Source organism: Apteryx rowi, unplaced genomic scaffold, assembly GCF_003343035.1.
Source record: "Apteryx rowi isolate R43461 unplaced genomic scaffold, aptRow1 scaffold_54, whole genome shotgun sequence".
NCBI lineage: Eukaryota > Metazoa > Chordata > Aves > Apterygiformes > Apterygidae > Apteryx > Apteryx rowi.
In genome coordinates, this window is record NW_020450805.1 from 2,189,976 (window position 1) to 2,208,282 (window position 18,307).

The following is an 18,307-nucleotide window of genomic DNA, read 5'->3' on the forward strand; positions in this document are numbered from 1 at the left end:
AAGTTATGTTTGACCGTGCAAGCAATCATCTAATCAGGAAAGGAGGGAGTGATAACCCAGTAGAAGCACATATATACGTGTGTGTGTGTGTGTGTGTGTGTGTGTGTGTGTATATATATAAAAATTCAGAGTACTTGAGAATGATGTATAAATATAATTATTTTTCTGTTATGTTCTCAGCAATGTTTTAAAACATAATAAAAAATGTTTTCAGTATGGAAAAAAAATGCTGATTATTAACTGGTAACAGTTTTCCTACCCATGTTAAAAAAAATGAGATAACTTCTGAAAAAAGATCAATATTAATACTCATTCCAGTTTCTAATGTGATTTTTTTCAATTTTTCCACAGATATCAATGAATGTCAGTTGCAGGGAGTATGCCCTAATGGTGAGTGTTTGAATACCATGGGCAGCTACAGATGTACGTGCAAAATGGGATTTGTGCCAGATCCTACTCTCTCAAGATGCATACGTAAGTAATAGTGCTGATCAAAGTACCAAAATAGAAACTTATGCACACTTGAAAGATTTATTTGACTGGCCCCAACTCTCGCACTTCTTGCTGTCCTTGCCTCTTCGTGTCAGCTTATTCACTTCAGTTAGTCAGGCTGAGTACCCAAGCCTCAGGCTTCTTTTCTGTCTCTTTGTCCACAGGAAACTTTAGTTTCCCCGAGCAGCCTTCCAGGCTCCTTGCCTGCCTTTCATGGTTTTCCTGTCACAAAACCTTCCAGGCTACATCCAGCCTCCTCATCCACTTTGAATCTTTATCAACTGACTAGAATTCTCCTTCCCACAAAACATTTTTATCTCTACTAGCACCCCAACCCAAATCATCTTTGTCTATGTATCCTCCCTCTTCCACCCCTGTAGCTTTAACCTGGATAGTTTTGATTACTGTTTTTAGGAAGCTGAAAGCCACCTCCCTCACACAAAGACCTTTTTCCTTCCCCACTGCCACTTTTAAAATCCCCGTCCCAAAGCATTAGAGCACTGGAACTTTCAGGGATGGGAGAAAGCTACACAAAAAATTAATGCTGGTAAAGCAATTCATTTTTCCTTGTCCAAGCATTAGGAAAGACTGGACAGTTTAGCCTTAGATTTATAAGATAATGCAAGATCAGCTTGAAGCAGACAGATGGATTGGAAAATACAGTCCAGATATTTTTTAAGTTCAATGAACTTTAAGTGAGAGAAAGAAATTCTTACAGTGTTAAGTGTCAAGGAAATTTAATGATAGGTATTGCTCATAGTACTATTCATTGTCAATAAAAATGAAGTTTCTTTAAATACAAATCTCATGGTATAACCAAAAGAATGTGAACTATATTAAAGAGCACTTTATCGTTTTTGTCTTCTTTATTCTTTTCTTATTTCCAAAGAAATAGATACCTTACTTCATGTCTCAATCACCTGACATTTTGTCACCATGAGACTTTAGGTGGGAGAGAAAATAAGTAAATTTGAGCTATTTTTAAGAGAAGTACTTCTGATTTCTTTATAGCATGGGATACACTACTTTGTTACTGTAGCAAGAGAAAATGAGATAATCAAATGTTTCCATCACCTTGGCAGAATAACAACTTTTAATCAGTTTTTCATTATGCAATGTAAAATCAAACACGGAAAACACAAACTCTTAATTTATTTTTCTCCCAAGTAGTAATGTTGTGAACAATCAAGTCAATAACCAGACATAATATGTTTTGTCACTTGAAGAGTCTAACTGAAGAGGAATTGATCAGTTATATGGTAGCTGTGTCATCTCTGAATGAACTTTACCTGAAAAATACTGCTGTATTTTGGGTAAATTTGCTTTGCTGTGATAGAGTTGTGATGAAATTAAAAAAAAAGAAGTGTAGAAGTAACTGATCTGGATTTTAGTTAGCTAGCTGAAGTGCCTGTAGCAATCTGTGAGTGTCAGAATAAAATTTTGGACTGACTAATGTATTTTGCTTCTCAGGTGAGATGAATTGGTCTATACTGAATGAGCTCCGTGTTGCTGTGGCTAAAGTGCTACATGTACATGAACTAGCTAGTTAAATTATCTCAAGTATCTCTACATTGTGCTGCTAGCAAGTCTGTAAATCTGGTGTAGACATACTTTTAGAATTAATTATTTTCTTTATTTGTTTAAATGTTTTTTGTGAGAATATACATAGGATTTCAGATGAACATGTCTCTCAGTATGAATAAGAGAATTTTTGCACATTTGAGAAGTCAGATTTTAAGGCATTCCATTATTCTTTTTTTTTTTTTTTGCCTAACATATAGGGCTGCTGCTGGAAGGCTTCCAGCTCCATTACAGCGCAGCCATGATATAATGCTCATAATAATGAAACCTTGTTTCTGGAGCGCAGTTCACAGATTAATGGGTAACAGAGCCAGAAATAGCTATCCAGATTATCCAGGCTAATTCCCTACATGTTTAAGATTGTGTTTTATGTCACTTCTTACTTCTAAGTGCCAGTGCTTTGAGTTGGGAGCGGTGCCCAGTGGAATGCTGCGCAGAACCTCTCCATTAGCATCGTCTGGAGCTTGAAGACTAAGTGTGCTCCATGAGACTAAATTGGAAGTCAGTGCAGACAACATTTAGGACAGGAAAACAAGACAGATGAACAATGAAAAGTATCATATTTTCACGCATATACAAGTCAAGGGTGACTTAGAAAAGAAAAAAAAAAGAATGAACCAGAAAAAGCAACACCCTTTGCGATTAAGCAGCTGTGCAGATTAGACATGTCTTGGAAAATGCATAGGAGAGTTTTAATTGCAAASCCATTTCCGCAGCAGTCTCCCTTCTGATTTCACCCAGATCAACTCCTCAGTGGCCTTTGTYGCCTTTCTCTCTCCCTTTCTTTGGGTTATCCTAAGATGCAGGTATTTCTAAGAATCTATTTAAAAGCAGAGTTGCACTTAAGATTATGTAAGGTGCATGAAAACCCTTTAATATCCATGGATGCATTATGGTTCTAGCAAGACAGCACTGGAATTTCAATGCTTGCATATGGGCTGAAGTCAGCTGCTCTGAATTCAGGGAGATTGAACATTACCTCCTTTTTGCATCCACTTCCAAGTACGCATATCAATGGTATGTGCTACCAGCATCTTTTATAAGGCTTTCTGCCACTTGAGTCTGTTTAAAATGTTACTTATTTTCTAAATGTGCATATCTGAGCAATATCTAAAACCTAAAAACACTTCCATAAATTGTCTTCTCCTGCATTTGGCTAAGGGGAGATGTAATCAAGCTTGGAATAAATATTTAAGAAACTGTATTTATTTGGCTGCACAACTGAAAAATTAAAGACTGTAAGTAATTGGAATGTTAGAAGAAGAAAACCTCCTTCAGGGCAAGCAGGGAACTAGAAAAGAAGCAGTGTATAGTCACCCTGAAAATTAACAGATTTCTGTGCTTGTGTCTGTTTTTCCTATTACACTTATTAAACATTCAACCGAGGATGATCTTCCTCACATTTTCCTTCTGGTTAAGAAGGATTAAAAATTAAGAAAGAATTTGGAAAAAGAAGTTGTGAACAGCATGAATACAAATAATTTCCCCTGTTAATCAGCTTTTACTTGATTTGAGATCAACTACCTCTGCAAGACAAAAAGAAAGCATAGAGAGCAACTGAATTTCTTACTTTAAAGTCTTTTGAGAAGAAGATTGACAAGTGACCTTATTTCCTAAGCTCCTTATCTGAGGTATCTCTAGATTTATAAAATATAGTATAGCCTAAATAAATCATAGATGAATTCTTTTCTGTTTTCAAGATCATAATCTTATGCTACTGCTTAATGATACTCAATCATTGAGAGAGTTTTTCATCATTTTGAAGAATTTTTTATCACTTTTAAGTTAAACACCAGAAAAAAAGGAGCTGGCAGTAAATTTTAATTTTTGCTTTTACATATCTTGTTGAAAATCAAATATTGCTTGTCTTTTGAGTTAAATGAACATTTTACCCAGAACTGTTAACTATATATGAATATGGATGCATAAATGAGAAAGCTGGATAGGTCTTTGCTTCACATTACCTCATACTAGTCATAGCTTATGGCCTTTGTCTCTTCCATTCTGAAACAGTCTATTAAGATATTGTTTACCCTTTTGGACCAAGGAATTTTAAAGTTCTGTGTAAGTCTTTCAAGTTTGGAAATGAGAAGGAAGAACACAGTGTTTGAATGCATGTAGCCTATGATATGACACGCTGTTTTAGTGAGTATATTAGTAGTCTACTTAAGGAAGCAGAGTCCAGAATGGTTCTAAAATAATTCCATTTAGGCAGTAATTTTACATACAACATGTCTTTCATTTGACATACTAGCATGTATTAGAAATCAGTGAGACTTAGCAAAATATAAATATATAATTGTCTCTTATAAATAAGTGCCTGTATGATACTTAATCCTTTTGCAATCTTATTTATATAGCTTATTTATAGATGCATGTTGCAGTGACTGTATAGCTTGTCACCACTGTAAATTACTTCAGCAATTGCACTTGTGTACAGATGCAGGAGCTGATTTTAATTCTCTGTTTTGGCAAGATGGCAACTGGTGATTTGGACATCAGCTTTTGTTCTTCAAAAATATCTTTTGATGAGTTGGATGAGTTGAAATTCGGGAGTGTTTAATGCCAAATAAGAAATTTTTTTAATATTGTAATTATGGCTTCAGACAGGAGTTTAAAATAAAAATTCCACAAATGGCAATATTAATCCATTTAACCAGTGCTGGAAATCTGGTGGTGTTTCTCTGTTTTGTTTTTCATGTGAACAGTACCCTCCTCTCTTCCATTTTCATTGCAGCTGATAGTCCTATGGTCACTGAAGAGAAAGGGCCCTGCTACCGGTTTGTTAGTGCAGGAAAGCAATGCATGCATCCTCTTTCTGTTCAGCTCAGCAAGCAGCTCTGCTGTTGCAGTGTTGGCAAAGCCTGGGGCCCGCACTGTGAGAAGTGTCCTGTTCCAGGAACAGGTAAGAACTGCCCATTAAAAATAGCAGCTCTCACCCACCCTGTGTTCATTACGCTTGATTTAAAAAAAGAATCCAACACTTGATTAAAAAGTAAAGGGAAAAAAAAAAGTAAAGGAAAAAAGTGTTCATCAGTAAATTATGACAGCTCTCCAAGTGATGATAGAATAATTAAATATATATTCTTTTTGTTCATAAGCATTCAAAAGGATTCAAATTAAAATAAAGGAATTTTCTTTGGTATGTAGGGGTAGAATTCCAGTTTGCATCTCAGAATGTAGTTTTAAACATTGAATCTCCATTGCATAAAGATAAATTTATAGGCTATTAAATCCTGAATGTAGATCCAGGCAAATTAAACCAAAGTCTAATTAATACTTTTCTGTTGTTTAAGCCGCAGGTGAAAGGATGGCAGCAATTGAGAATTAGTTCACAGCATTACACGTGCTGTAGTTTCCATTACAGCTAATGGATATGAATGGGAGTATTTCTGTTTTCCCACCTTCATTCATATCTTTACCATCCCTTTTGAGGAAAGTGCTAAGTATGGTATTGACTTCTTAACGGTAACTGGAAGTTAAACATTTCATGCCGTCTTTCACTTAAACAATTGCTTACTTGATATATAAAGCCCATTTGTACCCTCAGCGTTCACTTGGAGTCCTGCTAGTTTTGAAATATAAAAGGATTCTGTAAATACCAGCTTGGTTGATCACCACTCTTACTTAGACTCATGGAGTAAGATACTGCTTATTATAGATTAAGATATTACTCACTGCTTTGTAATACCTTCTGTTTTCTGATTTTGCTCAAAACTTAAATGACTGAATTTGGAGTCTTCAGTCAAAATCAACTGAGCATTATTTTGCATTCAAATGTATAGTCAAATTAATGAATATAATCTTTTTTAAAAGCATCATTGCTCAAATTACCATTATTGAAAGAAACTGTAATATATATGATGTCCAACCTGTTCAGTATATTAGTACAAGTATTTGTAACGATAGTCCACTGTTCTTACTGAAGTTGCTGTTAAAATATGAAACAGATCATGTATTTCTCTGAAGTATTTTACTGAGAATTCTGATTTTCAAAAATAACTAGATATTTTGGGAATCCACTGCTAAAATCTGAGACACGATGATTTTAGAGAGTACTGAATTCCTTACTTATTTCAGCTGGGCATACAAAAATGGAATCAACCAAATTTTTTGAGCATTTGAATTGATTTTTAAAGCCATTGCTTCCTGTAGGATCATTAGGGTGCTAGTTYGCTGATTTGGGTTTTAGAAGTCCAATCTGTTTTCAGATAAATAATATTTCTATGGCTTTTTAATGGAGCAAAAATATTCTCATCAGATGACTAGCAATTTAAATGCAGATGCTTTATATCTATGAGAATATTGCCTAAGTTCTCAAGTCTTTAAGCCCAAAAATTTATGTAATCTGGAGCGGACAAATACCTCTTTTTTGCAAATTGACTGCTCTCTAGTCATAAAAATACGTCATTGAATATTGCATGGAATCTGTTATTTTAGTAAGTGTTCTTAATGAAAAGACAGAATCTGTCAGTAGAAAATTCTGATGAGAAAATTCTGATGGGAAATAGTTTTCTTTCACAATAACTTTCATGATTTAAAAATATGTTTCTTTCTATAACAGACTAAATTCATAATGATCTTTTAGAGTTTTCCATGAAAAATGTGTAAAAGTGGGATAACCCAGAATGGAGTAATGTATTTACCATAGCATCCCAGGTTAATTTCAGAATTATTGAGTTAAAAAGCCATCATCTCACTCTCTGATGGCTTTTTAATTATTTGTATGAAGTGGAGCAGCTCCAAAGAGAGACTGAGAGGCCCACTCTGCATACCCAGATGTCGAGAGCACTTAGGTCTGAGCTGTGGTAGAATAAGGTACAGATTTCTATTCTCCCTTTGAGAGAATATGATTTGAACCAAGACTTCCTACATCCCAGGTATGCGTCAGAAGGGACAGGCTTCTAATTTTCTCTGTCTTCCTTCTTTGACCAGAAATTCCACTCTCAATTGGGTGTTTTTGTGGCAAGTTTTGATTTGGGTATTTCCCAACAAAAAGTATTTCGTTGTTCTGAATCCACTGAATTTAATCAGTTTGACCATTCATCATTTGTATTGCTAAGACTCCATCTTAACACATTTCCAAAAGTGTAGGGTTTGTAGTCCAAAATTTGCAGTTGTGTAATTTAATCAATCTCTGGAGTGTCTATAGCTAGTATTTTGTGTTCTTATTTTAGATGCTAATTGTTTTTAAAATGCTGATGTGTTTTCAAAGCAGAATTTGTGGACTCACTGATGCCCCACTCCACACAGCTCTTAGGAAGCTGTAAGGAATCATATCGGTCACATGGGAGACTAGACCTTTGGTGTTTCATCCCAAACCTATCGTCAACATAGCTGCACTTAGAGCAATGAGGGCAATGAAGCACTGCCCACCAAGACTCCTGAAGCCTCCTGTCCCTGACAAGTTTATCTATCTATTGTCTTTGACAAGGAGGAAGGCTGACTCTATTTCTTTTCCATCCTGGTCTTCCACTAGGACTGCAAAACCTGATGCTCATGCAGAGCAGCTACAGAGATCAGAACAGGTGCTGCTGCCTGACTTTCATTACTGTATTCTGTTGCAGACTTATAAATGAGATTATTTCCCCTCTCTTCTAGTGTTTTTTTGGCTTTTTATGATCCCCATCTTGTTTTTATCCAGCCTACTGAGGTCAGTGGAAAGACTTATTCAATTCAGTGGAATTTGGACCAGAGCTGGTATGAGACCTCTAATGTAGTGAAATGGGATCCTTTGAATGAATGTTGTTACTAATTGATGTTCTTCTGCTCCTCTAGTACAGGGGTGGTGAGCTTTTTTTCTTTGGTTTCTGCAAAAAGGGAATGGTAGAAATTGTAATTTTCATTCCGTATGCTATGTAGGTGATGATGGCAATTTACCTATGTAAATTCCTACTCAGAAAGGATGTACTGTTTAAAGAGGATTAAGAAAAAATAATCTTGATATGATGATAGATTAAACATAACTGAAGGAAGATGTTAAACTGGAGTAGAAACCTCCTTGGAATAAACTGAGCCAGAACATGCTTTGGGGAGAATGTTCAGTCATATTAGCATGCAATGCACAGTTTGCCTTTAAGTTTTGGGGGGGGGGGGTGTTCATAAAAATGTATATACAGTAGCAGATTAACTTTATTAGTGGTTTTTATTATATTTTCCACTATGTCAACGTATTGCACTTTTAGACTCCTAAAAGGAATATTTTCCCATCCCAAATCTAGCTGCTTTTAAGGAAATCTGCCCCGGTGGAATGGGTTATACGGTTTCTGGCCCTCACAGAAACAAGCTATATCATCACCCTGCAGTTAGAGTACAGCCACCTGTCATTGGCAAGACCCCGATTACTCAACCTGTTGCTAAAGGTACTTCTCCTCCACCTCTCCCAGCAAAGGAAGAGCCAGTGGAGGCACTGACCTTCTCACAGAAAAGTGAGCCTGAGGTGGCTGTGCAAGAAGGTGAGAGGGGCAAAATTTAGTCTTCCTATTTTTCTGTGCATGTGTCTTTATGAATGCGTGTCTTTGTGCAGTAAATGTGTAAAATGCAGGACAGAGGAGTTACTTCCCACAGCAAACCATAGAGTGTATTGTGTTAAATGTTTTACTTCTGAAGTTTTATTTATAGCTCCTACCAGATGCTGTAAGCTCCATAGAGAGAGATCACTTTGATCTGATTAGTTTTTATGATAAGAAATAGTAAATACTTGTTTTTAAGACTTCTTTAAAGGTATTAATCATATCCATACTATAACAAAAGACTCAGGGATTGATTTGCTAGTATTTGGGGTTGCAGGAGTTAAAGGGGTTTTCATCATCTTTCTTCCATGATGTGGGGATGCTTCCCCATCACGTGGTCTGGTCTCACCCCTGCAGTCGTGCACTCCCCCAGCCTGGTCATGTTGTATCAGCACCTCTCTGCCAGGCTTTTTAATGATCAGTTGGTTTCTCTAAGATAGTTTTCTCAGACTTTGTACGGTTTTCTGCAAGCTCCTCGAAGAACATTCAGCAGCTGAAAATGTCCTGTGCTTAATAAAATTGCAGAAACAAAGGCATGCAGAAAGCAGYACTATCATAAATACATTGCCAGCAAGCCTGGCATGAACTGACTGTAGTCAAGCAAAAATATATTGCTGAAGAACCTTCTGATGATATTAAGTGCATAGTATGTTATTCCCAAATAGCAGTTATGCAACTATATGTCAGGCCATTATTAGAAAGATTTTCAGTCAATTGACCTGCAAAATTGTGTGACATGGTTTCATCTCCTGTTATAATCAATGCTCTAGTTTTGCTTCCAAAACACAAATGGAGCTAAACTGAATCTGGAAAGAAAATAAGCAATTTAAATATATTTAGAAGACTGTACTGAACTGTAAAATCTTGCATCAACCCTGGCAGCCAYTATATCAGCTTTTCTAGGTTACAAAGCAGAAAAAAGTGGTATATAGTTTACTAAAATACTAATTCAGTAATTAGAAAGATTGTCAAATTCTGGTTAAACTTTGAACACAGAGAATCTGAAGAAAACAGAAGTATTAGTTTCAAAAATGAAAAAATGACCTTTTAAAAAATATATATATATGCTTACCGTAAGTTAGTGATGGCACATATGCATGTTTGAATTTTATACTCTACTTTTGGATACGTTTGCATTTCAAATTTTTGAGATTTTATCAAAAGATCTTTTAGGTCCGCTAATCAGTCTCCTTGCTAATGCTGAAGAAACTAGAGCTAGAAGAGCGAATGTATATATATATATATATTTTAATTTCCTGGGGAAAATGTGGAAAAGAAAATTATTCCTGAATTTTATTTTATTTTTACAGAGGCATATAGGTTTTCATGAGTAAAAGACAAATTTTAAAAATGCAAACAGTAATGGAAAATAAACTTATATGAAATTTCTACCAATTACTCTCTCCCTTCCTTCCTAGAGAAAAGCCATTTTGGGTGGAAAAAAATCACTTTCAGTTGCTTTAAAAAAGACAGTTTTCAAAAGTTGATCCTTTAAATTGAATTATTGCACTCAAATTTCTTGATAGTTAGCTTTATTCCATTACAATATTAATTTATCTTTAAAATATTAATAGAGATTGATATACTGTGGAAAGAATTTAGAAGTTTAAGTCAGCCTGTTAAGTGAGTTAATAACCAGTGAGTTTCTCGGATGTTCTGGCAATTTCTAAGGAAACAATTTGGAAATCTAAGAAGAAGCTGAAAACTAAAGAAATATTTGTGAGGATTGGTTGGTGCATAGAATCTTATTCTGGTTTCAGATTAATTTTTACATTTGCTCAGGAACACTACTTCAAATTTATGGTGTTTTAGGATGAGATGATAGCGTGAAGTTTTTCTGTGATGGCAAAAACTACTTTAAAATATGATCATAGTTTGAAATAGAATGTGTAAGTAAACGTTATGTGAAGACTGATTAATTTTTTTCTTTCTGTTTTTAGTGGCAACAGCAGCCCCTGATCAGGTAAAACTTGAAAGCATGTTATCCTTTGCGTATGCTGATACTTCAGAGAAATGTGCTCCTGGAACTATGTAGTAATCACATTTTGAGTTTCTTGTCTTTCAGCCTTAAAGGGCCAGTTTTTATATGTGTTCTTTCTGATTAATTTTTCCAAAGACCTTTACCAGCAGGAAGAAATAGTTGCTCGGGACATGAGCTCTGATTCTCTGAGTCAACGTGATATATCTAAATACTAGAATGCTGACCACATGCACAGATGTGATATGGAGGCTACAAAAAGGATTTAGGTTTCATGAGGAGCAAGCAACTCACTGTGGACTTACAGTGCAAATCTAGAGGCAAAAAGATCTTGTTGTTATTAGCCATAAAAACAGGCAGATAGTGAGGTAAAGCAAGGAGATGACTTTTACCTCTCTTCAGGGCATTGGTAGTGAGTCAGGTACTGTATATGYGGTTCTGGAGCCTGTATTTTAAGTAGAATATTGAAAACTGCAGACAGTCTGAAAGAGTGCCACTGATGCTGACAGCTAGAGAAAATGAATTATAGAGAAATGGTATGAGACTTTGAGGTGTATTTTTCCCACTTGCTTAACACTCTTATATTATAATATGCCTAAATTAGATGAATAAGCTTTTTAGGATTGCTGTTTATTCAGTAGAGAAGAGCAGGTGCTTATCTGCCTCAAGATCCCCCTTTTGGAGGTTCTAGGTTATCTCCRCTGAAGATAATGGGATTGGTTAGGAATAACTGCAGCTGTGCTTCGCTTCATTTTCCTAAAGACTTACAAGCATCTAAGTCTTTCATGGAAAATAAGATGTTTGATGCAATAGCTAAGAGGGAACCTTTCACAGTGGTCAAAGACTTGGAGACATATGTGACTGTATACTGTTTGTGTGATGCTGACCAGCAATTAAATACTGTTTCTAAGTAATTATAGAGTAGAAGATAGAACTAAGGAGTAGTAAAGCCAAGGATAAAGGTAGAAGCTACATGATATGTCTCCTTAAAATAAAATCAATGTTAAATTGTGTGCCATTGTGTAAAAACAGTATCCTATGCTCTTTCATGCTTAAATTGGTGATAATTAATGATGTCCTATAAAAAACAGGCATGGGATAACATCAGCAGTTTCTCAAGCCAGGGGTTTATGGGTTGTTACAACAGCTGAATTAAAAGATTTATTCTCGGAATGTAAATTTTTAATCATTTTTTTAGGAATTAGTTTCGTTTGACCAAGAAAAGCAAATCCTAGAGCCTGGTCAGCCTCAGCTTTCTCCTGGGATTTCAACAATTAACCTGCATCCGCAGTTTCCAGGTAGCTTGTTTTGACTTTTCTTTTAGTAAGATACAGTGCTTACAACCCTTCAAAGAACTGGAAAATAGCAGTTGTAACAGAGATTAATGAAAAATTAATCGCAGCTTAACAAGCAGTTTTTCCATAAGCAGAATACAAAAAGAGGAGAAGAGGAGAGAAAAAAAAAATGGAAGCAGAAGTGGGACAATCAAGAGATTGGTATTAGTTGGGAGACATGTTAGGAGGCAAGATAGATATTGTAGACAAAGGTGATACCATTAAAAAAAATCTGGAGTATGTACATGAAAATTTTAATGTCAGCRAAGTTGAGGCCTTGTCCCTGTTTCAAGATAAAGCTTTACTTAGGTGCTTTCTTTATGCCTAACTTCAGCTGCAAAAGTTTGACCATTATGCTTGCTTTCTTTAGCACCTCAGTTTTTTTCACAAGAGGTGGAACAATCGAAAACCCACTTATACTGTTTTTTCTACTTCAGATCTAAGCAGAATAAACTAATGAAAAGCTCCATAGTGTCTGGCTAGTTCAGTATGACATGTGAATGCTGTGGGGGTTTTTTTGGGATGTGATTGATTTCCATTCCATGTCACACAGTAGTGATTGAGAAAACATCTCCTCCTCTGCCTGTTGAAATTGCTCCTGAAGTCTCTACTTCGAGTGCAAGTCAAGTAATTGCACCTACTCAAGTTACAGGTATTGTACTTCCTTTTTAGAATTAAAATAAATTAACATATGACTGTGAGTTCCTGACATTATAACTTGTTCCACTCTACTTTAGTATTAGAATAGCAAATAGAGAGAATTTAGCTGTAGAACAGAAAGGAATACTCTGTGGAGAGATACAAAGAAAGAATACAGAAAAACACAGAAATGAGTGTGCTATCAGCAGATCCAGGGCTGGACCTTCCTAGCATAMAACTGCCACTTTTATGCCCATGAAGAAACATTAGATGCAAAAATTAATAATTCCTCCACAGATTACCTGATCTGCAACTGAAGTCCAACAGTAAATGTTCATATTTGCACTCACTTGAATTACAAAGATAAAAATGCAGGCACAACTCTTCTAACAATCTAAAGGGATGCACAACTCTACTTTGCTGTGGTCTAGCACAAAGGGGCTTTAAATTATAGCTGGAGTTCCTAAGCACTACCACAATTCAGAAAATGAAGTAAATTAAGGTAGAACAGTCAATGAAGAGAACAGGATCAAACAGAACAGGTGCAGTTCACTGTGGTGGATGCAATGTCTGTGCTCCAGACTGAGGATGGTAATTCAGACTAGCCAGCCTGTTGGAAGGGAGAGGTGCAGACAGTGACAAGACAGGAGGGTACCCTGATGCAGGCTGTGCAAAATCACAAAACGAGTCAACAGCAACCAGCTGGAAGAAACACTGGCTGAGGAGTGACGAAGTTCACTGTAATGTTGTCCGGGGTGGCAGAAATTGAAAATGTGAAAGTCGGAGAGAGGAATGGGTTGGAGGGAGCCTGCACATGTGTTTTTCTCATTCAAGATAACCAAGAGACCTCTGAAGGTAGATAATCTGATAAACATTAGCTGACAATGAAGGTGTGAGTCATCTAAAGACACTGATAAAGAAGCAATATCACCTGATGCTGTGGGCTACTAAATCAAGGGTTGTGGGCTAAATAAAACTCATATTCAAAATCAAAACAGAGACAGCAAGACAGAGAAATTCTGCCAGATGCAAGATGTAGTGGTGGATGATGAATTTCACCCACAGTCTGTCTGCCTTCTAAGTAACAATAGTAAAAGTCCTTTCTAGCTGTGACAGCAGGATTATAGGTGAACTGAATATTCACATTATTATCCTCATTTTGTCCCTTGACCAAGTAAGCAGCTGTTAGAAACAATCACTGTTTTAGGTATCTGAAGCAGAAACTCTCCTGAGTAAAATGAATGACAAAGGCCCTCTTTCCTTGAAAAGAAAGGGGATTGTTTCCAATGTAACTCCACTAGAACTGAGACAGAAGGAAGCAGGCTGTGGGATGTAAATGCTCTCTTTTCTTTCAGCCCATTTCTGCTCCTTTTACTTTGTCCACGGTGTTCTCTCTATATTCATTTCTTCTACACATGCAGGCTATATGAGAGCTTTCCTTTGAATTTTTCTGTCTTACCAGTGCAGCTAAAGCTGTACTCCAAAGGTTCATTGCATTTTAGTATTTAAACAACAGTGAGACAGGACATGGAGGGGGGATTTTTTTTTTAAGAAATCAACTTATAGGAAGTCTGTGGAAATTCCAGAAATTTTACATCTGACATTCATGGGAGCTGATTTCTTCACAGATGATTTACAGCTTATATGTCTGTAGAAATTTTCTCATCCATTTCTTATGCATTCTTTAGAGAATGCCAGCAAAGTTGTAGGTGAGATTCTAAGTTACTCAAAGTATCATATCATATACTTTCATACTTCAGTAATCTCTTTTTCATTTTGTGTATAGTTTTCTTTACTGCTATCCCAATTCTTGTGCTGTACATTAAAGACTGTTCCATGTTTTTGTATCAATACCTGTCACAGTACCTTTCCCTTATTTTGCAGCGTGTTGAAAAAATGATCCCTTCCAATTGGTCAGATAAATTGTAGTACTGGTCTTGATATCTCTGTGTATTCCAGACTTGTGAACTTTGTTTCATACATTGACATTCGTGCCCAGTTTTAGCCCTTGTGTAGTTGTTTCCTTAGATAAGTTTGAACTTCAAAATTGGGTGAGAGCTTGCTGATGTAGTCCAGCATGCCTCACAGTCTCCACATTCCTCTTTTATCTTTGTGTCTCTGCACATTCAGTGTTATCTGAATATTAGAATCATTGAATATTCCTCTCCTTGTAATGTGCTTGCATTGTAAACAACTGATTTCAGTTGCTTGAAATTGTCAGTTGGCCCTATCCACAGAGGGTTGTGGGGAATACTGTAATTTTTCTTCTTGCAGTGTCTGGTACACTCTGCTGTACAACCACGAGGACAGTTGTTCCCAACTAGCATGACACTAGCATATGCGTTTACTTGCATGTGCGTTTCACTATCTAGACTGTCTTGTGAAGTACTTCTATGTTTGAACGTATTCCAAAAGGCAAGCAATATCTGCAAAATGATGTACTGAAAGCACAAGTCATGGAGCTTTATTTGTCTGTGGGATACTGCCAGATCCCTGTGATGCATCTAATTTGCTGAAGAAATTGGCTTCTGCCATGTCAGTATTTCATACCTTGTGGGCGAGAGGAAATGTTCCTTCTGAATTTTGTGCTTCAGCTCTTTGAGGTCAGTTCAAAGTTTGAGGGTGCACCTTTTATCTCTGCAGTTATCAAAGAGTGAACCTAGCACATAGCTCTTTGGGAGGGTGCCTGGTGCTTTTCTGTGTCAAGCACTCGGGTCATTTTCAAGGCTTCTGAATAGATAACTGGCTTTGTCTTCACCCCCAAGTTGTCTCCTAAGAAGTGAAAGACTCCTGTTTACAGTGAGCATTTCATACATGGCAAGTAGATTATATTTGAGATGAGTTAGAGTTGCTTTTCTAGCTCTTTTTGGCCCACCTCCTTCAGATGAGGTCAAGTCCATGACTGGTGACACGCTTTCTTTGGTGCCTGCCACAAGCCTGTGTTTTAGAGTTTCAGTTCAATGCTGAGTTTTGTTTTTTACTTCAGGACTTCAGTCTTATATTCCTTTTGAACTACATTTCAGTTTCCATTAGTACTCTTTTGTGCTCCATTTCCTCTCTTGTGTATATATTTTGATGAGCTATTTTTTTGATTTTGTAGCTTCCTTATTGTCTTAAAAGAATTTTTAAGCTTAAGTCACAGGTTGGAATTTCAGTTTGTCTTTTTGCTTGACATATGGGTGTATAACGTATATTTGGAAAATGCAGGAAGGAATGAATAAGGTAAGACAAAAGGATGGTTCATCAAATAGGTTGCATAGTAACTCTTCATTTGCATTTTTATTGTTCTTCTCCAAAACCAAACTACTTAGTGGGCTATCTTAATAGCTCATATGTACAAATTCAATGTCCTTATCAAGAAACTAGATCATTCATAGATAAAACCTTTCTTAAAAAATTTTGATGATCAACCCTTTCCAGAAGGGTTTCGAAGGTGTTCTGTTCTTCATCCTTTTCACCCTTCATATAGAACATGTTGTATATATAGTATATGTTAGCTATGCTTTCAAAGGCTTACTTTTGGATAGTCAATACTATGAATACTACACTAGGAAAGGTGGTGAAAAACAGTTTTAACTAAGAACTTAGTAAGGCAGAAGGTTTTTAGGTTTAAAAATGGGATAGGGGATTGATAAGATGAAGATTTTAGGATTTTTTTTCCCCCCCTTTATTTAGCTCATACTCCCCACAATAAAATAGCTGTGTGTTTTCATAAAGAACTTTTCTTTGTTAGCATGACAAGTCTTCAATTTTAGGATTCTGAGCCACATGTCCAAACTTTAGACAGTTTACCCAAGTATTCATTAAAAAGTATACATTATCACAGTCTTTGACAGATATAGGCTTTGTGGGAGATAGACTGATCAGGATGCTCTACAAAAAGCGGATGGGGAGTTACTCATCTGCTGTTATTTTGAAATGTTCTTTGGATTAGTGTGCTTCTTCCTACTTGGCATATTAAATGTTGCCTTTCCACATCCATGTGTCAAGTAGCGAAAATAACAGAAACATAAGTAATGTTCTCTTCATAGCGGAAAGTTGTCAAAGTGATAGTTGATGTGTCTCAAATGTATCAAAATTTTACTTTTTTTTTTTTTGCTTAAAATTTTGCTATAAATTTGAAAACAAAAGGTCTATGTTGTGTGTATGTATACACAAGACCATTGCAATGTCAAATTGGCTAATCTCTTAGAATTAACAGAAGCTTTGAAGTGATTGGAATATACAAGTAAATACTTCAGTATACATTATTGTCTGTAGTAGAGATGTCTAGGCCTACCAAGAGGTTCCCTGATTTGCATTTACATAGTGAAATTGCACATGCTGGAGTAAAAGTTTAACTCTTAAAAGATGGCTTTCCTTCATGCGGACACGGCCAGTGTGTGGATTTTTGAGTTGCATGCAACTTGCACAGGGTGTAGATCACCCTGCTATTTGAGGTATGATTCTGTCGCCAACTAAATCCTCTTGAATCTACTGAAAGAGCAGAGAAAGTATGCTGTCCTTCTGTAAGCATTCAGCTGCCTCCTTCAATTACTTATAATTAGTTTGTCGATCTCATTAGAAAGCTCTATTAATGGTAAATGTCAGTCCAGAATTTGGAAGTCAGCTGTGCCCTGGCTGTTCCCCTTCTGCCAGCTAGCTCCCTGCCTCAGTGCAGGGAAAGGAAGTTACACCTCTGTGTACCCTACGTCAGGTAGGAAAAAAATTGCAGTTTCCATGTTCTGCTCTTCTTTTGCTTTCTCAGGAGAAAAGAGTGAAACTAGAAATTGCTGTGTGCTGCAAAGGAAGTTAATTAGGTTACTTGTTATAGTTCTTAAATAAAACAATCTGTTGTTCAGATACAGTTCCAAATGTTCAAACATTTAGGAGATAGCAAAGAACAAGTGAGGTAAGATTTGCAGGACAAAAAACAAAGTAGGATAAAAACACTGAGTACAGATAGAGCTAAGGTGTTTCTGAGTGCCTTAATTCTGCACTGTCAGAGTTAGTTCAATTTTGTTTTAGCCTATTTCTAAGTAGTCTGGATTAATAATTCTTCTTTAGAAATCATAACAGTTTCTTTCAAAAATTTACCATTTCATATTGCTATATAACCTTAATTTAAATTGCAGCTAATCATAGTCATTAATGTTTTGTGCAGTAACACATTTCATTTGAGAATTCCTGAAACTACTGTGAAGGTTTAGCACCCAATACTGCCCAGATCTGAATCTCCTTTTCCTACAAAATACGTCAAAACCATTAACAAATGCATATTCTGTAAGAATAATCAGAAATCCTCCAGAGTTATTTTCTTAACCTTGTCTGAGAAGATTAAATTGTATAAATTTTTGGTTTTATGCTATTTTCATTTTACTTCATTTTTTTATGTGCCCAGATCTTGGATAGTACCTGAGAATATATCACTAGGGAAATGTGAGATGTTTTTCTAGATCTTCCAGATAAGTTCCCCTTATGAAACTCTGGACTTGCCAACTTGATTTACAGTTGCTTTTAGGCCCGGTCTTCCCATTTGGATTACAGAATATTGTACACTTACTGAACTATGTGGTAGAGTTTAATGTTAAGCATTTTTTTGTTTGTTTGCTTAGAAATCAACGAGTGTACAGTTAATCCTGATATCTGTGGAGCAGGACATTGCGTTAATTTGCCTGTAGGATACACTTGCATCTGCTACGAGGGATACAAACTTAACGATCAGCAGACAAAATGCTCTGGTATGAATGGACACTTTCAAAAATCTGAAATAATTCTGCTTTGAAATGCTT

The 18,307-nt window shown here is 36.2% G+C and overlaps 1 protein-coding gene across 1 annotated transcript in view; it reads left to right on the forward strand.

The window, feature by feature from the left end:
• Positions 1-18,307, forward strand: part of LTBP1 (latent transforming growth factor beta binding protein 1) — a 197,372-nt gene that overhangs the window by 117,096 nt on the left and 61,969 nt on the right. The window contains exons 8-14 of the mRNA XM_026081275.1: positions 352-474; positions 4,811-4,978; positions 8,295-8,528; positions 10,526-10,548; positions 11,762-11,861; positions 12,451-12,549; positions 18,131-18,256. Coding sequence (XP_025937060.1) covers positions 352-474; positions 4,811-4,978; positions 8,295-8,528; positions 10,526-10,548; positions 11,762-11,861; positions 12,451-12,549; positions 18,131-18,256 — 873 coding nt within the window. The remainder of the gene's footprint in view (positions 1-351; positions 475-4,810; positions 4,979-8,294; positions 8,529-10,525; positions 10,549-11,761; positions 11,862-12,450; positions 12,550-18,130; positions 18,257-18,307) is intronic.